This window comes from Zootermopsis nevadensis, unplaced genomic scaffold (genome assembly GCF_977971745.1).
Source record: "Zootermopsis nevadensis isolate Lab colony 2312 unplaced genomic scaffold, Znev_1.0 Znev_ptg000021l, whole genome shotgun sequence".
Classification (NCBI taxonomy): domain Eukaryota; kingdom Metazoa; phylum Arthropoda; class Insecta; order Blattodea; family Termopsidae; genus Zootermopsis; species Zootermopsis nevadensis.
Genome location: NW_028259153.1, coordinates 17,874,185 through 17,894,351, shown reverse-complemented (window position 1 = coordinate 17,894,351; position 20,167 = coordinate 17,874,185). Strand labels below are relative to the sequence as shown.

The following is a 20,167-nucleotide window of genomic DNA, read 5'->3' as shown; positions in this document are numbered from 1 at the left end:
TTCCGTTACTCTGTTACCAATTCTCAGCGAGTCTCATCAGAGCTTCCGGAGACAGAATCTATAATAATACATCAGAGTGAGCGGCGTGTAAGCTGATTACGTTAATGGCCACGTCTGCACAGCTGTGGGACAACTTGCAAAGCCACGAAGAGCATTAGTTCCCTCCAACGTAGAAACCCCGTGGTCAACCCTTGGTTTACACTCACGCGACTCGGACAACTACTTCAAGTTGTTCTTGTTTACGTGCAGAGCGACCAGAACTGAGGGCGATGGAAGGCAATTAGTTGTGGCCAGAGAATAATCCTGGAAGGAGTTGGTTGGGTTTGGTCTGCGGACACCCCCTTTTAGCTCACTCACCTACTGCTTTTTAGCCTGTGACTTACCCTTAGCGTCTACAGGACGAGTCTACAGGAGCTGAAAAGTTGTTCCTCCACAGTCCAGCAATGCGCATCACTTGTAACACTTTTGATGACAGAGATGTTATAGTGTTCACCTTGTTTCTTTCAATTTAAGTAGAGGATATGTGATCTAAGATTAATTTCTTAAAAATTTCAGATTTTATACAAGGACTGCTAACAGTAATTACCAACACCAATTGTCATTACTGAAGACTGGTTTAAATTTCCCAAATGACGGTGGGTAATTTCACTAAACCCCACTGCCCAATCAAATTTATGCGATTGTCACTGGAAACGTGTGGAAATATTAATATATAAGGAGCAGGATCCAGAACGAACTTTTATATAAATTAAAAATGGGTTTGGTCCTGTATCGGTGGTTCTCAAACGCTGTTTTACGTACTGAGATTACACATTCGTATGTAACCGCCAACCAGTCTAAACGACGTCTGCTTCGTCACCGCTGCTGTGTTTCAGACGCCCCTACTTGCCGCCAGGAACGCATTCTAGTGGTAGGAGCGTCCAGAGCAGAAAGCCTGGACATTGCATGCGAGGTTGAAACTGATCCTCCAGCCCGAAGCTTCAAGTGGAAGTTCAACAACTCGGGGGAGACGCTCGAGGTTTCTCCGGAGAGGTTCGCCGCCACTAGCAACGGCACTATGAGTATCCTGAGGTACACGCCGGTGTCGGAACTGGACTATGGCACTCTGTCTTGCTGGGCCCAGAACGCAATAGGGCCCCAGATCTCGCCCTGTGTCTTTCAGGTAGTTGCTGCAGGTAAAATGTCTGCCCGCTGCGGCACTGTTCACTGCTTCTATTTTGTCTCTGTAAATTGGGGATGCGGAGAGTTGGCAGCACTGAAGCTCTTTTTAACTTTTAGGCAAACTGACCTCTGTCTAAGGGTGGGCAAATTATAACTGCCTTCATGGATGTCGCACCGTGTATTATAGTGGAAATTTCTCGACGTTTTACAGGTGCTCGCTGCCTTCATCATCATCGTTCTGATGATGGACGCAGCAAGCACGCCTGAAACGTCGGGGAACATCCAAGAAGGCCGTCACATCCATACTCGTCGCCGGGAATCTGAAATGTTAATTCCGTCAATTCGCATTACTGGGTTGGTTGGGATTTGTTTAAAATTCAAGGTCATTGCCACTGATTCAGTAACCAAGTAAAGTAAGAAATAAGCATGTTTTTTTTAATCAATGTATTCTGAATAAGAATAAATGTGAAAAGAAGCGATTATGGCCTGTTATAATGAAGTGTAACGCTTCAATATTATAATTATGATTCTAAAATGTGGTTCTTTCGTAATATGATGAATATATAGAGCTTCAATTCTGACGCTGTCTCATCTTCCCCTTTAGGCGGTTTGGGAATGATTCCTGTCAAATTTGGACAACTGTGTGGTTACTCTAGGACTCGTATGAAATTTATAGTAATCATTGTATTCACTGCGCTGTCAGTGGTATGGTAAGATGTACCGATAACGCACGTGTTAACTCAAAGACCGGTTGCAGTTTGAACGTTTCTTGAATGTTCAATAACTCGACACTTTTATGTAACCGAATGGTTCTCACAGTAAACAATTATTTTTCTCCCTGAATATTTACCAGCTGTGACTTGTAACGGGGTTGCGTTACTTTATTAAATTTTTAAATAATGTTTATTCTAGTTCTGAACTTCAGTAGTGTGTTGTTAACGTGCTTTCTCGTAAAATATGTGAAAATTTTTTCTACTACATTGACTGCATTATGTATTTTTCTTGAAGTTTTAAATGGAGACGTTGAAGAAATACGCCTCATTGGTGATTTTGAAAATTTTAATTTTATAGTAGCATGCCGTTATGAACACAAATATTCATGCAATGTAAATTGAGATTATAACGTGGGAATTATGTCTATAATGAATACAATTCATGGAATTCTTCTCGGTCATATTCTCATTACGGACTCTCCACTGCATGGAGTAAGTTAGTTGGCTAGTTACTTACGTTGCCATGGTTACTAGGGTAGATCGTTTGTCGAATTTTGCCTACTCGCATGACCTTGTATTATCGACCTACGCCGAAAAGGGTATTTGGCGAACGCCATTGTTTTCTCGTAATTAAAACGGTGTGTTCATTCCTATTGGCCTTCTACATCGCCTGTAATGTTGGCATCCTGTGCGATTTATTTTTTACGAATTTTACAGTCATTGGGCTCAGACTAATGTTAAACTCCAGAAGAGTTTCTAACTCTTTGACTAAGTATGAAAACTGGTTTCGAGGCGGTTTTCTGTAAACACAATCCATACCGGCAAGTCCATTTTGAAAGAACTCGCGCTACCAATTTCGGATTGGATCTGGCTTGATTCTGAACAGAATATCTGAATATCTAGAAGGTTATAGCATGAAATTCATTCCCAGGCTGCCTGATATATCAATCTGTATTGTGCATGGTAGTGTTTAAGTTAATTAAGGTGTTTAACAATCCATTGTGCCCCAAGGCCCGAAACGCTTCCACAGTTATGCAACATTTACTCCATCTGTTGGTGAAGTTTCGAATGATCCTAAACATCGGTCTTGCCAGTTCGGAAATATATGAAAGTAATTTTATTGTTGTTGGAAAGACATTTGTTCATTCATTGCGATTGGATACATTAATTAGAGTAAAACTCTGCGTGGATATAAACTTGATTAGATGGAGCTGTAGTGAAGAAATCTATTCTGCTGAACTTTTCTTCGCTCGGAAGATTACATTTTAATCAGGTTATCGAAAGTTGTTTTTAAAGAGATGAGTCTTGAACGCACAACTTTCCGCCTGGAAACAAAATACGGAGAGCCAAGCCTTCAGCTTTATGGAGAGAAGTTGGCTTGTCGATAACTTTTTTCCCATGGACTGACAACTACTCGATTCAAGGTTCCGAAGGATAATAAGAGTTTCTGTTCCTCCATAATTCATGGTGTTTAAATAGGTTTGTAATTCAGTCGCCTTGATGAAGGAAGCAATAAGCACATCTGAAACGTCGTAAACAGAGTGCTAATCCAACAGAACACACCGCGCGCCGCAGTTCGAACTGTGACGGTTCTTTGCGGTTGCAGCTGTCAGAAGGCGAATGAGCGCAAACATGAGGTGAGGGCGAACGGTTAATGTACCGGGGTTAATATTAATTTAAGGCTCATTGAAGGAAGTGTAAGTACGCCACCCAGAGCGTTATCGTAATCCTCTCACGCATTTAGAGCTCTAGGATGAAAAGAATCTCCTAATTAATACTGACTGCAGAGTAATTATCGCTTAATCCTCAGGTATTAGGGAATGTAGTCTTCTTACATCATTTGCTTTACGACCGCTTTTAAAAGGAAAATACGTTCAGCTCCTAGCTCCTATATGAAGCTCGGCAAATCTTATGTAAAGAAAGGAAATATCCTGAACAGTCATCAGAACTACTATTGGTTATCTGCTTTATGCATCTCTTCTTTCGTCTTCATTTAATTTCCTTATTCTTTATTTCCTTGCATGATTTTTTGTGTTTCCGTATTTCCTTCATTCTTTCTTCCTTTGCTACATTCCTCCTTCCCGTGTTTCACCCTTCGTTGTCTCTTTTCTTTCCCTTCATTCTTAACCTCTTCCCTTTCCAATCATCATCTTTTGTTCCTTTGTATGTTTTACATTTTCGAACTTTCTTTGTCGCTTTCTCTCTTCTTATCTCTCATCTGCCAGACATTCTGGGGGTCCATCTTGTCCGAGGAGTTGCTGAAGACGATACGTACCCAAGCGAGAGAACGGAACAGGCGAATAATTATTGACAGACTGATTAAATAACGAGATGGGCAGGACATTCAGCATAATTTTAGTCTGACAGTTTGAAAGGAAAAAGCTCTTGTGAGGTCTAGGCGTAGATGGTGATTAATATTAACACAAATCTTTAAAGTTATTGTGTGCGAAGGTGTGGTCTGACTTTAATTGGTTTATGATAAGGTCCAGTAGAGTTTTTATGAATCCGATAATGAAAGTTCGGCCTTCATGAAAGGCAGAGAACTCTTTTACCGGCTGAGGGAACTATAAATTTGCAAGGAATATCCGATACCTTGGAGTTTGCACTCAGCTGGGTCTTCACTTCTGATTCGTCCAGAAGAATTTTAATCCCACACACACAGCACGAATACTTTTGTGGGCCTAAATTTTATTGCCCGGTATTACGCTTGGAGTCTCGTAATGTTTTATTTTGTGTTTCCTCAAAGTGATACAGATGTGGATATAATAAAATGAACTTTTCCTCACAACTGAGACAAGTTAGAATTAAATTCATGCGTAATGTTAATTTCAACGGAGACTATAATATTAATCAACCCTTAGCTTCTGTACCCTCCCGGATGTTTCCAGAATTCAGACGTATTTTAAAGTAAGACTGCAAACATCCTTTTGACTTGTCCCCTTGGTCTGCTTCATCGTGAATTAAGCGTAATATCTTTGCTGCAATAAAGACGTAATTAAAAATCTGGGTACTTGGGATTCAAGGCAGATGAAAGGGCTCGGTTGTCTTTTGCAGATAACCTTCTATGTACTAGATCTCCTGCTTCACAGCTCCCAAACTGTTAATCCGCTTTGGATAGCAGACACAACAAATATTTTATATTACTTATTATTACTTTCTTACGGCATTTAAGTAATGTTGGTACCAATCATATTTAGTTGAAATCTTTACACCATAGCGGTAACGAGGTGTACCGTCTACTTTAATGTTCAGTTCTCTCACGCCTATATTCTGTATTTCCTTTAGTTCCTACAATAAATAGGACCTGTTCCCGTATAAATTTACAGACTGAAGTTAAATTAATACTGGGATGTTGTGTCGTGCAGTATCATAGAAGAAGTAAACCGACGTTTCAGAGGTGCTTACTAAGTCTGTCATTATTACTCATCGCCCTGATGAAGTTCAGCATAAAAAGTTGTTTCTTAATCAGTCGAGCGACTGACAGGTTTTCGGTGGAAATTCTGTTAGTGTTGACGTGGTTCTGTGGAGACATAACTCTGTCCCGTGAAGTATCACTCACATGGAAGGACCAACACGTGTCTTGGAATAAAATGAAATGGATCGTTAACGGAAAGCAATTTACTATAATGGAATTGGCTAGAGTTGCGCATTGGCCTTAGGAGAGGTCGAGAAATCGAGACACTCAAAAATAAACTCATGATCACCGCCGAGTGCTAAATGTCATTCTGCGAACCTGTCATGAACAGGTGGGCACCGAACAGCTTACTCTCCGCGCTTTTTTTTTTACAGCGTATGTAAAAGTCACTAAATGTGCTCTGCCATTTTGCTTTCACGTCGCAACAAAATGGATTCCCGTACGTCAGAATTACTTGGGTTTCAGCTTGGTGTTTTTTCCACAGATTAACAGAAACAAAATTCTGCCAATCGTTTAAAATTTTTCACACATTTGATTTGCAACGTAATACAGATAAATAAACGTATAACAAATAATTCGAGTTGAACATCGAACATTTTTCGTCATAGAAGTTAATGGTTTTCTGTGAAGACTTCGAACTAGTGGTTTAAAAACATTTTCAATAAATAGCGCGTAAGAGTGTGAACTCGAGGCTCTGCTCCATGCAGTTAGATACATGCAGAAACACATACGAAGATACTTTGCATATCTATAGGATATTAGTGTATAATAAAGTATATGAACGTAAAAAATTAGCTTGCTAAGACTTGCAGTAGGTTGTAATGTCAATGGTGATACCTACAGCTGTATTACTACAGTTGGATGAGAAGGTGGTGGTGAATACTTTACACCAAGTGTCGCGATATTTAGACAAGGACTCTGTAGACAATGACAATGGGATAAATGCCTTAACTCTGTTGGAGATTACTTCTAAATATGTCACTGTTCTATACAAAATCACGTTGGCTCAATTTCATTTGACTTCTTGTATGTATGCAAACAAAACGTATAAATAAAATTACTGTGGCAATTTTTAGTATTATATAGCATAATGACTTCTTTGCCCACTATAAATGGTCTCAGATCGGAGAGAAACTGAGAGAACTGGCGAGACAAAAGGATTTTATCTCTTAGATATAACATGAGGAGGCTGAGATTGTAGCGTGGCAACTGAATTCAGCCCGAAGTCTTTTTATGTTCAAGCATCGATCCACGTTGTTTCTGAAATGTTTTTGTTTTGTTCTCCCAGATGAAGGCTTCCAATCATGACTTGTTTTCAGTTGAACACACTCTTGCTCCTACACTCCGCCCCGGGAATTCCCACACTGTGCGGCCAGGAAACCGTCAGTAAGCCAAAGTGCAATCTGTCCATTTAAGGAGAAAAAAAGATAGATCTTTGAAATCGTTGATTCATGAAGACTCTCTGTAGATTGGTTGACCTACTTTGTGATAATATTGTGACGGTAAGATACATACGATAACATAACAGTAAATCACCGGAAAATAGAGCTACATTCTGCATGACAGTCGTGTGTAATAACCTGCTACGTCATTGCCGATTTCCTTCATTTTTGCTTACAGAAACGTATTCTCCTTTTATACGTATATCTCCTGGATGACTTGCATTTTCTAACGTGCAGAGACCAGGAACGGTAGGATTTTAAATGTTGAGGGATGCGAGACCATTTTTTTTCATTGATCTGACAATAGATCTGATCCAGAAACACTATAATCTTAATAAGCTAGATATCTCGTATATGTCATGGAAAGGATTGACCTACGACCTCGTAAATCTATCACAAGAAAATATATCCCACTTGGATAATTGTTTGATTAAATTTTTATCTCATTATTTTACCCCATTTTTGTATAGGCGTGAAACTTGGTGTCTAAAGGAAATCGAAGCATGGAAGAGGTAGACCGACTGGAGTCTGATATAAAGCGACTGCGGGCCACTGGTTGCCCGTTTCATGCGACGTAGACCAATGACATATACAGAATTTCGGTAGAAACTTCTTGAATAATTGTCACTTGTAAGTTCAAGAATTATATTGAATGGCATTTAAACGTATCTTAGATACAGGTGGATAGAATTGGCTCAGAATCGACTCCAATATCGAAATTTGGTACTGGCGGTGTACTACTCGATCGATCGATAGTTGATCCGTTCGTTGTTTAGTAGGTTACACATTTTTCTGCTACATTGATTTCCAAAAACTTCTAAAACCAGTCTCTTGATGAGGCTTCTGTGTTCTGTCCGACTCTCACAGAGATAACCTGACAGTAACCTCCAACCTCTTTGTACTATAATCAGGTAACTTCCCTCAGCCAATCTATTGTCAGTCTGTATCAATATCCCAGCAAGACAAACTTTTCCACTGAAGAGATACCCACACAGGAGACGCTGCTTTCAAATTCATTGTTCGTAAACTGAGGTGCGCGAGCCAATCCTATCGCTGAATTTCCTGACAGTCTGTTATTTTCAGCGCATTCCTACCACTGTTTTACGACTTGGAGGGGCTTTGGAGGTAATGTTCCAGCCATTAGGCTGCGTACCCTGGAACATTTTGATGTAAATATTTCCGTTTTGTATTGTAATTATGCAGTAGTATAGGTAAGACGCAAAGTTTCGGGCCTAAACTCATTGCTTGTCGAGCAGGAAAGCCGTTTCCTGTTCGAAACTGCACGCTTTCCAACCAGACAAGCAGTTCGGTGGAGGTGAGCTGCCAGCCGGGGTTCGATGGCGGCTTGCCTCAGTACTTTCTACTGGAGCTGTATTCTGCAGACTCGGGAGATCCCCGCTGCAACATCACCAGTCCCGATCATCCAAACTTCTTCCTCGCGAACTTAGAACCGGACGTGACATTCCGCATCGCGGTGTTTGCAGTCAACTCTAAGGGTCGCAGTGCTGGCATCGTGCTGGAAGAAGTGACCTTCAGAGACGCCGAGAAGAGAACAGGTGAGTGAGGATCGATACCTCGATACGTCGATATGAAAACTGTGTTATTCTTGTTGTCAAGCCTTACGCCACAAATTATGTGAAAATTGTCGGGCTGTTTCATGACAGCGAAATCATTAACAACAAATACCCCCTTGTACTTAAGATAAACAAAAACTGACTACATATAACTACTAAATTATGGCGCCATCTTTTGACAAATGTTAGCAAGATGGAATTATGACAGGGCACACAACTTGCCTCGTCGGCTCGTAGAAAAATCTCAAGAGACGAGATTATTTTGGATAGAAATGCGTACGTAGGAAGATAACATTAAAAAGGATGTTAATCTAACAGGCCAAAGGGGCGAGTAACATTTCAGATCTTTTTAGATGGTCGAAGATTTTCGATATGAAATGTGGCATCGTTATAAAATCACATTTACCTTGAATTAGGGAAGTATGAAATTGATACGCAATTTAGATAGGAAAACTTGAACGTGACTAACTCCGTGTGAGATCTCTTGATTGGATATTAATATTAAAAATTGCACTCAGACAATTAAACAAAGATAATACATGAATAACTTAAGTTTTTTTACACCTGTAATAAATGACGCGGTTACATGTTCCGCATTCTAGCTTCGTATTTGGAAGGTCCCGGGTTCCAATTTCAACCGGTAGACAGTCTGTCCTGACCTGTGATTTCCGTGTTTTTCTTTGGTACTTCCAGTTAAATACTGTTTAGTCTGAATTGCTCAAACCGTAGTTAAATCTACTGCCAAATCAAGTGTTTGTACGTGTTACACGACACGCGCCAAGTAATTTTGTATTCGTCTGAAAACTTTGTGGTCTTTAACCGTCTTGCGATTAACACATATACTCTAACACTGATCGAACTGTTTCCAAAACTAACGGTTCCAGAAACGAACGGAAGAATTTTATTACCCGTGGAGTCACTGTACGTTTTAATTTTCCAGTCGCTTGAAGAAATTAATGGGCTGTGTTACCTTTCGTTGCAGGTAGCGGCTCTTCGTAATTTAGATGTGCTTTAAACTTTTATAAACTCCATTCAGAGCTTCGGCTAATTGAATATCTCTCATTCCTCTGTTTTCTGCCAGAAAAGAGATTTCTCCGTAAATCCTGTCTATCTATACCAGTGGCAGATAAATTTTAAATCTGCGGCCGAATGTGGCCTTTCACAATTTCTTGTCTATGAAAACTAAATTTAATCCGCGTCTAATGTTGAGAATTATCCTACGTTTCGGCAAATATTTTAGTTGACATCTTCATGGTTTCGAAGATTTATGTAGCCTTGGGTAGCAACGCGCCCTTCCGTGCTGCCAATCAGCACCATAAAATCCAATTCGCCACCTACAGCTTGCCCCATGAACTACAGTCCGATTTTTAGAATACATCATCATTGGCATTTATTACGCAAATCTCGGAATCCTCTTGTGGAACATCTGGGGTACATGGAACACAGTCTGGGAACCACTGTGTAATGTCGATTTGTTGCCTTGTCTGTTCCGTGAACCCTGTCACAGAGAACCATTACCTGCAATACTGAATTCAAACAATATGGCGGGACGCGTAACAGCATAACTGAGTTGAAGGCAGCGCAAATGAAAAGTGTCTGGTTTGTTGTCTGCAAGGACGGAATACGTCGTCGTGTAGCGTTTATGGAGCGGCGCCCTGAAACAGGAGCGTTTCATCACCATTTCCCGCTTTTGTCCGAATGCAACAAAGCTGTCAAACTGGACAGCATATAACGTTTTATGTACGTCAATTGCACTTGGATGTTTGACAGTTATTATCTCAGAAACAACGAACTCAGCGAACAAAACGCAGACAACATATACTATTCATCCTTCTACTGGCTACATAGTTTAGCTGAAACATTAATTGGTTTTCACCTTTATCTTCCATAGATTACTTTTTTCTCGTCTGTTCCCCTTATTATGATCAGCTTTGTGTGTTTTGGCTGGTCGCAAATGCCCCTTGTCACAGAGAACAACAAAACACATAAAATGCATGTATTTCATGCCCCGAGCAGTATTCGAACCAGTGACCTTAGTATTCGAGGGTTTAAAAGCCAGATCGCTCTTAGACACCTGCGATGATAGTCAACGGTAAACTTTGTATTTAAAGAATCATGGACACGCTTTAAAATAGACTTCTACCTTCCGTAATGTTTTGAATTAATAACTCATAATTAATTTTCCATTTGACACAACATAACTCATTTGGTTGATTAGGTGTCGTTGTATAAACTAGGGATATATTGATTAGTCAGGGTTTTATTTGAGCGAAGGATACGTATTTATTACAATACTTTGCATGTTTCATTAACCTTGTGCTAATTTACGAGTACAAGTCTCGAACAGAATTAATTACGTCGAAGTATGAAACATTTCCTTGCATTTCGTTAAGTGTTCAGCCTACCCTTCAAAAAAAAAAATTCGCATCCAAAATACAGAGATTAATGAGATATATGGTCTATATTCTATGTTTTTTCCAGCATATTATTCTATTAATCGTATATTAAAATAAATTGTGATTTTTGTTTAAAGTTTGTGAATGTCACGCGGTACTGATGATATTGATGAGTGTAAAAAAGCGTGTTAGTTCGCAGATGATGTGACGTAGAGCGTTATCATGTTCGACTGTAAGCAATAATTAGATTTAAACATTATCGGGTCGATTATAATCGAGAATTTCGCAAAAAATAAAATCGATTCATTCACATCGATCTTTTTAAAAAAAATCACTTTACGTAAAAACAAGCGTTTTTTTCAGTTTATCTCATAAACGTGGAAAAATAAGTTGCATTTATGGGTTTTAGCTTTGATAAGCATTCTATATAATAGTAATTTAAAAAATTACAATTACGATCAGACAAGGAATCGTGTGAAGTGAAGTTTAATTTTTGTTCTTAATTTTCCGACGCAATGATTGACCTTACCTCGATATAAAAAGATAATAAATTCTGATCACAAATTTTAATGTCGATGTCAATAAAATAAGTTTCGATAAAAACTACTTCGGTGTTGCACCATTTGATATATTCCAGTGAAAATAATTCATGAATTGTAATGAGACAGCCGTATTTGGCAACCCCCCTCCTCACTTCTTACTAAAACCGTCATTTCCTGATACTGCCGGATATTAGACTAGAATTCGTACATTTTGGGTGTGGCGATTTGTTATCTCATATTACGGTCATTTGTCTTGGTTTTCTCTGCTGCTGACAGAATGAGAAATTGAACTCAAGCAAATATTCTAAGGACTAGCCATTGTCTTCTGCCATGAAAAAATAGGCTTTAGGGAGGAAATACATGCCAGAATACACTTCAATAATAACACGCAAAAAAAATGGATGATAGAAAGGGCAAAGTGTTTATCACTAGTTTTCTACCTCAAATCGATCGGCGTGCTCTCTGGTGACAAGCTCATGAATCAGCAGTAAGCTTTCATAAATCCTTGTCACAGGATACTGAACTGCGTGTTCAGTCAGGTGACAATAAAGTGGGGGGGGGGGGAGTCAAAGGGGCCCCATGGATTACTTCACTCTTCAGTTTCGTTTTATGTTCGAAGTGTATCTCCTGAATCAAACCTGTTCATTATCTTTCATCTTTCTTGACAAGGTAAGAAAAATAATTACGAACCATCGAGACCTTCAGAATTCTTTAGTCTCAGAAATATTGTACGAATTTCGGTTAAATTTTGTATCGGCGGATAAGAATTACAGTGATTTTTTTTTCTACTAAATATAACACCTGATTTACGCGAGGTTCAGATCTGAATTGATAAGCTTTCACTACAAATACCTGAAGGAAAGAGATTACTTACGAGACAAAGGTGTAGACAGAAAGATAATATTACATTTAACATGAAACAATAAGGATTGTGGTAAGTCTTTAACTGATGTGTTCCAGTGACGTGTTCTTGTAAATCTTTGGGGTCCATTGAAGGTAGTAAATTTCTTAATGACTGTAAACTTATTAAAGTCTCTGTATATAACACTCAAACAACCATGTGGTAGTATTAGGTGTTTCTAAAAATTTTGCATTGCAGTGTAGGATGTACTTTCTGTAAGATACAAAAGAAGTACATATTATAAACACAAAAACGGGCGAGGAGAAAGGGTACAGTGGACTAGGCAAGCGATGAGAGAAAAGTCGATAAAAGGCCTCGATCTTCTGCCACGTGCCTGTAGTTCCGAGATTCTGCACTAAGAATAGAAAGTTATTGCTCTAAGTACGATTAACTTGAACTGTAGAAGATCATAAATGTTTCGGTTCAAATTAAACCCACTTTTTCTCCATCACAGACACAAATTAATGGAAACTTGTACTCCGATGGTGTACTTAACTTTAATTATGCTCATAATGAGGGGTCTTTCCTCTAAAGGTGGTAGTAGCTTAGCTTATCAACGAATTTTCGTATTTTATGGAATCCAAACGTTCACTGCTATGTCCATAGGACCCAGACCGTTCGGTACAGTCCACAAAGAGAGGAAAGAAATAAGTATAAAAATGAGGAAACGGGAATATTTTTTTAAAAAAAAAGGAAATTCTATTATAAAACATTTTTAGTTGTTCAAAGATTAGAAGTAAAGAGTCGAAAAAACGTTGGTACAGAAATTATAGCAGAATAAACAAAGAAATGTGTAGACCAAGGGGAGGAAAAGACATCAAATTTATTAATTGTTTTATGCAACTAATTTGCGGTAAAAAAATTACAAATTAAAAATTTGATGTAACCGATTAATTTTAAAAACTGTTTTCATTTTAATGCTGTAAAATATTTGACCATATGACGAAATGTCAAATGCATTAAGTTGTTCATGAAAAGCGAATGAATCCCAGGGGATTTCATAACATTTTAAATATTGTTACTTCTGACATTTTGCATTATTCATGAAAATAGACGGAGTATGCACACCTGAGACCCAGTGGCATCAGAAATTCAAGTGCTATCCATGTTCAAGTGAGCGAGCAGTCACCTTTTTACCATAATTTCCCATGCATGAAACGGCACTTGGTAACGTGTCTCAAGAAGCATTTCCGTTCTGCTCCCTGTTGGAAACACAACGGAAATCGATGGTCCTAATGACGGCAGTTGGACGATGTAACTAAAGAAGCTTGCGTTACAGGTCTCGTATATTGAAAAAAAAATTCTATGAATTGGACGGACAGACGGCGAGGACTCCCCTCCTTGTGACGTCATTACGGAGACTGCACATATAAACGTCGAACCTTCCCGATAATGAGACGCTGTAGGTTCTTCTCGGGTCAGAATCGGAGTTTATTTCTTTCCATCGTATAATTTAAGGAAGTTTTCCGATTTGGCCTGTCCCATTTCTGAACTTTTTCGTGTATTTCCCTTGATATTTATTCCAGTTGAGTGATGTAGGTGGGAGTGAATATGTAGACGGTGTTGATCAGTAGCAGGAAGTTTGTTGGAAATAAATTCTTTGCTGGAGCATAGAATGCTGATAATGTTGATAATCCTAAGAAAGTTTTATGAGATATTCAGAATCTACAAATGTCAATTTGTAGATCAAACGCATAGCTCGAATGTAATATGTTATACGCCATAAAATGAAATTCTACGCATATGCATATATTCATACACACACATACGTACATGTTTACATAGTATTCAGATTTATACATGGCGTGTGGTTAATTAACGAGAAAAACACAATTACGAAAAATAATATCTGACTCCTTGGAGCAGTTCTAGAGAACATATAATAGCTCAGATGGTCAACAAATTGCCTGCCTGTTTTGGAGTCTGAAGGTTTATTATCATCTTCACAATAACTTGACGTTTGACTTTGACGCAAACTACATTATTCCAGTACAAAACGTTAAAACCCACGTCTTTAGACTCATCTTAAAATGGGACAAAATAGTCACGTACTACAGCACAAAAATTAAATCAGAGGCAGGTACAGTCACGTGTAATAGACTCTCCCCCCCTCCCCCCCGTGACACGTGTCGTCACCCTGGTAGATGTCACTGAGCTTATAAATACTGCCGTGGTTCGGGTTGGGTTTTAAGTGTAAATCTTGAGAAGCTCAACTTTCCTTTTGCAGCATCGGATGGCGAACTGCCGATATCGCCCATTCTGGGCATGATCGTGGGGGCAGCTCTCACGCTTCTGTCCGTCGTTCTCCTCGTCGTGGTGAAGTTGCGACGGTCGCGTTCTGGCAGAGACCAAGATGGCTGCCAGCCGCACGCCGAGAAGCACCCGGGGCCCAACAGCGCCTCTTTGCTCCGCTCGGCGCCTACTAATAAGGACCTAGGGCTCTCCGGAGGGAGGGAGGGCGTCGGTGACGAAAAGGACCCTGACATCATCCCAGCGAAATTCGGTGAGTTCGCCTGCATATTTGAAAAGTGTGTAACTTGTATAATACATCCCCTATTTGAGTACGAACTTAAAACAGTTTTGTGAGGCTCTGGAGACCGTGTCATGGCAGTATAATTATTATATTTTTCGTCATTTCAATAAATATATTATAAGCATAAGTTCTTTGTTGTCGTTTGGAAACACGTATGTGCATGTTGTAAATTACATTTCTTAAAGCTTACGTCATTTGTGTGTAGACAGGGTAGGAGTGAGGACTTCTATTTCAGTAGCATCACTGTTACGTAACGTTACAACACAATGCAAGATGGCGGGGGATTGATTTTATATTTCTTTACGTTACATAAAAGCCCAGTGATTTTCAAAAATCTAAACTAAATAATAAATTTTCTGGAAATGTGGTAGAATAATTTGAATGTTCAATAACGTTTAGTGTCAGAACCCACCATCTTACGCTCTCCTGAACCACTTAAATCTATCTCACGTTCTACCGCCCTACGATCTGAATAATAAACTATATTCTTCCTGTTTCTCCTGGATCTTAAAGTTGCCATTTTTTTAACAAAACGAACAAAATTTTGCCTACAACATTTGAAGTTCTCATGGCGGTTCAGATATTTGCCTGTAATCCCACATAGTGTTAGAACCCAGAATACCATTACCGGCAGAATATTTTATACATCTGGCTCGGCTATTCAGTCCACCACAACCCCCCCCCCCCCCTCTAATTTCACATTAATAATACTAGGTACGCATTTAAATCACAAATTTCCTATAAATATAGTCATACGTGTGAAATATCCCAGTTTTAGACGCTCCAAAGACGTGTGACGTATTCTCTGTAGAAACCGAATGCCCATTTATAAACATGCTGCAACAGTGACCTGTGAACGTCTTCTGTTTATTCAGTTGTTTGGCGTAGGACAGATATATATAGCCTACATCTCTCCAAAGCAAAAGAGCGTCGTAAAAGAACTGGACTGTTTGTAGAAACGCCTATAGCATCAGTATTTACCTAGCTATCTCCGCATTATTCCCGTTCTTGTTCTTTAATAAAGACGACTTGCAGTACAGAAGTACCTTTTCTTTTGGTTTTCGTTTCTTTTACATCCATTATTGACAAGAACACCCATAAATTTTCTACCACTGCTGAGAAGAATCGAGACGAGGAGTTTGGAGTGGTGGAAGATCTTTTGTAGATACAACACGCCTACAAGGGAAGACGAAAAAGAAACGGGAGACGGGCGATACGAAGAACAGGGTTGTAATACCTTTTTTTTTGGAATCAAAATTTACAGAAGAAATCTTCCCGATGATTCATGGTCAACTCAAAGAATCCTTCTAATATTTTTATTGTGTTCGTCGAAAATTAACGTCAGAAAATCTTAGAGAAATGGTGGTCCTGGCCTCAGCAGCTGTAGATCGTAACATGTTATTTTAAATGAAATATCTGCCGTTTTAAGGCTTGTGGCCTATTTTTATTTTTGTTCTAATCGTCTGCAGTCACAGTATTTGTTGGTATTTATCGTGCAACGGGATTTGCATTCTTATGACTATACCACGTGATTTATAGGTTTAAGAAATCATGGTTTACACACGATTATATACAGCCTTCATAATAATAAGGTTAGAGTGAGTGCAGTATCACCGTCCGTCCGTCCGTCCGAACTTACGCGCAGTTTTGGTTGTATGTAAAATATGATATGTATGACCTCTGAAACGTCGGTAAACTTCTACCAGACTACACGGCGCAACAACCCAGAAGACGACCATAATAAAGATGATATGTTTCTGAAGGAACATTTTTGATATTTGGTGAATGGTTTATCGGAGTATATGAAGAATGTCACCGGGTGATTACTGCCCTGTGTAAGAATTTCTGCGTTAGTCTGTGGTATCTTTGCTCTCATCCAATAGGTTGAGGGCTTAACACGATGAAGCAACATGGCGATTCCGTTATCTGGTAGCTCACGTGCGAATGTCACGTGATAACCAGTGATCAACAAAGTTGCGACGTGCCTGTACATGAATCTGGCTCCACTCGAAAATTTGGGATTACCGTGCGTTTGGGAGTTGGCTATTTATGGCTCTATAAACTGTGGAAGTAGGATTAAGGACCCCGTATGGATTACAGAACGAAATATATTTGTTTACAAACGAAATACAGGTAGACAGTTTCTCAAAAGTTACTGCCCAAGTTTTATTGCACAATCAGTGCAAGTAGACGTAACTGTTAAATCCCTCACATAATGGTCATTATATTTACCACCTGTTTCAGCATTATATTAACCTGAATTTTGTCCGCAGAGTGTGTCTATGGGTTGTACACGAGTCTCAGAACAAACAGATAAATTCCTTAAACATTAATCGTCTGATTTTTCTTAATATGGACGAGTTGATTTTTTTTAAATAAAAAATTATTTAAAATATTATTTAGATGAGCTTCGTGTTTCAAACAGTTACATAGCGAATTATCCAAAGTTGCTGTAGGCTTACCGTTGTTGTTAGCGATGAAGATTGAATATGTGAATGCGAAATATTAATCCTTTAATTATTGTAATTTGTGAAGATGGCGACTAACCGCCCAATCTGTGGCGCAGTCTGAAGATAATCGTACTGCGCAGAATCTTCACTTTGCATCAGCAACTACATTTACCACACTCTCTGACGTTTAGTAACTCGTCATTTTGTCAACTGTGCTTTTGAATGTTTCGTTCGATTCCCACAATAAATATCGATTCTTTTCTTGAACGTAAGCAGACTTATAGCCTATTTGTAGCCCGAGGGGGGGTACTTTTAAATGTTATGAATATGAGCTTTGTGCTTTAAAGACTTGAAAGTCGCATGCAAGGAAGTGTTCCTTCTTTTGTCGACAGCTCTCCCTAGTAATAAACTGTCTGTCCCATTTTAACAGCTGAAGAATGTCTTATCTTGCGTATGTATAAAAGCCTCCCATTATGTTTAAATTGGGCAGAGAATAATCTTGTGTGTACTGTAATCTACGAATTCTTCGAAGAAAGGATAATAAAGGAAGAAATAGAGGACAGAGAGAAAGGAAGAAAAGATACCTGAACAATAGAGACGAAGCAACAATTGGGACGAAACAAAGGAATGAAAGGAAAGAAATTTTTTTTTAAATGATCCAAACAGTGTTAATAAAACGGGAAATTTTGCTGCAGAAATAACCATATCAGATTAAATAGCCTATGCACTGAAAATACGAAGAAATTTTGCGATATTAATGAAATATTAGTAAATCAGAAGCTAATAAAACGACATTGATTTGCACTACACGGTTTAATTTAAACAGCAAATAAAAGTGCCCTATTTCATTCAACATTGCTTTTAACGTAACATTTTATCCAACTCCAATTTAAGTCTGACTTTTCTGTAGAGTTGGAACAAGTTCACAGACAGATAGACAGGCAGGCAGCTCTCACTAAGAGCAAACAGTGTGTTAGCGTGGTCTGTCTTCTAATTTAGCTGCCTTGTTTCCCGAAGGGAATGATTCAGAATGGCATATTTAAAACCTTTCACATTCCGTGCGGATTCTGAGCAAACAGATAAATTCAGTTAAGTCTGTCTCTTACAGTGACTTGCTCTATTATTTACTGCCTTGATTATCCCTAATCCTACATGGCCCTTTTCTGCCCTGAATCGTTTCAGAGTGAACACGATAAAAACGCACGTAACAGTGACTAGTCGTTTTTAAGTGGGATTAAACTTTATTCATTGTATTGTCATGTCCTTTCTCATAATTAGCAAAACAAAAATATTTTTCCCCGCAAGAGAATTTGTTGTGTTGCGAAATATCAGTCAGTGAAGTGATGAAATGCAATGCAGCAGGCTCATAAGTCGTATTTTTTCCCCCTCTTTCTGCATGCAACAGTGGTCTTTATGTACACAACACGCAATGAAAATATGTCTGGTTTTGTAAAGATGATGGCACTAAGATACTATACTGCACAGTTACAGTTATTATTATTCTCCAAGTAACGTACAAAATCTTCACAATTTAATTTTTTATAGCGATATGTCCTTCCACTAAGCGTACTCGTGACGCCATGACTCGGTTACCAGTGTCACGTTTGTATTCATATAGTTCAGCAGTGAAAGTATAACCTCACGTAACGCAGGACCTCTGGAGGAGCGAGGGATGCATAAACGAACACCAATGAAAATGTGATTGTACTTTGTGTACACTCTATACTGATATTGGAACGTATAATTGCACCCAGTAGGTCTATCATTGATAATCGGTTTACGGGGGTTAACGCAAGGTTAATTTCCAACAGCGACAGCTTCAGCGGACTCAGGACCTACAGTCGGGCCTCTGGTGGGCAACGGAAACGTAATCCTAAGGGAGGCGAGTCCTCCATGTAGCTACCCTCCACAGCAAGCCCTTCTACAGCATCCAACGTCGCTTACCATCTCCCCGCATGGACCCGCGGGTCTCTGGGCCTCTCAGGACTCTCCTCCAGCCATGAGCACAGTGGTAAGTCCTCAAGATTCCTTTATCACTCGTCTTAATGTTTCACGATGTTAGAATAAATGAGTTTACCGTGAAAAAATATGCTGTATTAAGACTGTATTGTTGCGTCATGTTGTGGAAGAAATTATGTTTATTATTATTGGCCATGTTGACACGGATTTAAAACTGTCTTCTCGTGTCTTAATATCTGACTTATCACGACATGTTTCGCACCCACGGCTCCATCTTCAGGCCCTCAGCAGACGGCAGTGTGGAGATATATGGATATAAACGAACACCTGAAGATGGACCCAATGATACGAAACATGTGATGAGTTTCGTATTAAGACAGTTTTAAAGTTTTGTAAACGTATGTTATGTTACTTTTTGGACACCCAGTACAAGTGGTTACTTAAATAACTTTACACGTACAAAGAAATGGCAAATGAAACAGCGAGTATTTTTAACATCCGGTACAAGAAGTTAGTAATAACTTCCACGTGTCGTATATAAAGACTACGAGCGACTTACAGTCAGATGATACTTGATTTAACTGCTCTCTATCGTACAATATAAGTCGCCAATTCTTTTTAACTATTTGTCTCCTCCTTCTGTTATTTTCTAGAAAAATCTCCCCCATTATTTTGAGCACAGTCCTTTGTTATGGTTAGTCCGCCTTTAATGTTTCAGTGGCGATTTAATGGGCGTCGTTTATCTTAACAATTCTTCCTCTCCCTTACAAGAGATGGGCCCGCACAGAAATACAGCTTTCTTTTCGCGTGCCTTTCAGCTTGGAGCGGCTTTACACCTACTGAATTTTTGTGCCTGGCTTTACCTTTCATAAGGTAACATTTTGCTGCCAGACATTGGGGTAAATACGGAGTATGTGCTATTGTAGGAGGGAAATGATTCCAGCGCCAATAAAGAAGGCGCTAAAGATGAAGTTGTTCCTTTTTGTTTCCAAAACCCAAAAAAATTAAGTTCGCTAAAATGGTGGATTTTTCTAATTCCAACAGAAACAAATATTTTCTCTTCGCCACAGCGTCCATAAAA

General features: G+C 39.1%; 1 protein-coding gene across 5 annotated transcripts in view; it reads left to right on the top strand.

Annotated features, from left to right (window-relative positions):
- Window positions 1-20,167, top strand: part of side-II (sidestep II transmembrane protein) — a 547,262-nt gene that overhangs the window by 515,113 nt on the left and 11,982 nt on the right. For all 5 annotated transcript variants that reach the window (XR_015536175.1, XM_087352840.1, XM_087352838.1 and 2 more), the window contains 4 exons: window positions 876-1,175; window positions 7,988-8,287; window positions 14,372-14,647; window positions 18,939-19,138. Coding sequence is in view for 4 of the 5 variants with exons in the window: in XM_087352840.1 (XP_087208966.1) it covers window positions 876-1,175; window positions 7,988-8,287; window positions 14,372-14,647; window positions 18,939-19,138 (1,076 nt within the window). In the remaining variant the exon portion in view is untranslated. The remainder of the gene's footprint in view (window positions 1-875; window positions 1,176-7,987; window positions 8,288-14,371; window positions 14,648-18,938; window positions 19,139-20,167) is intronic.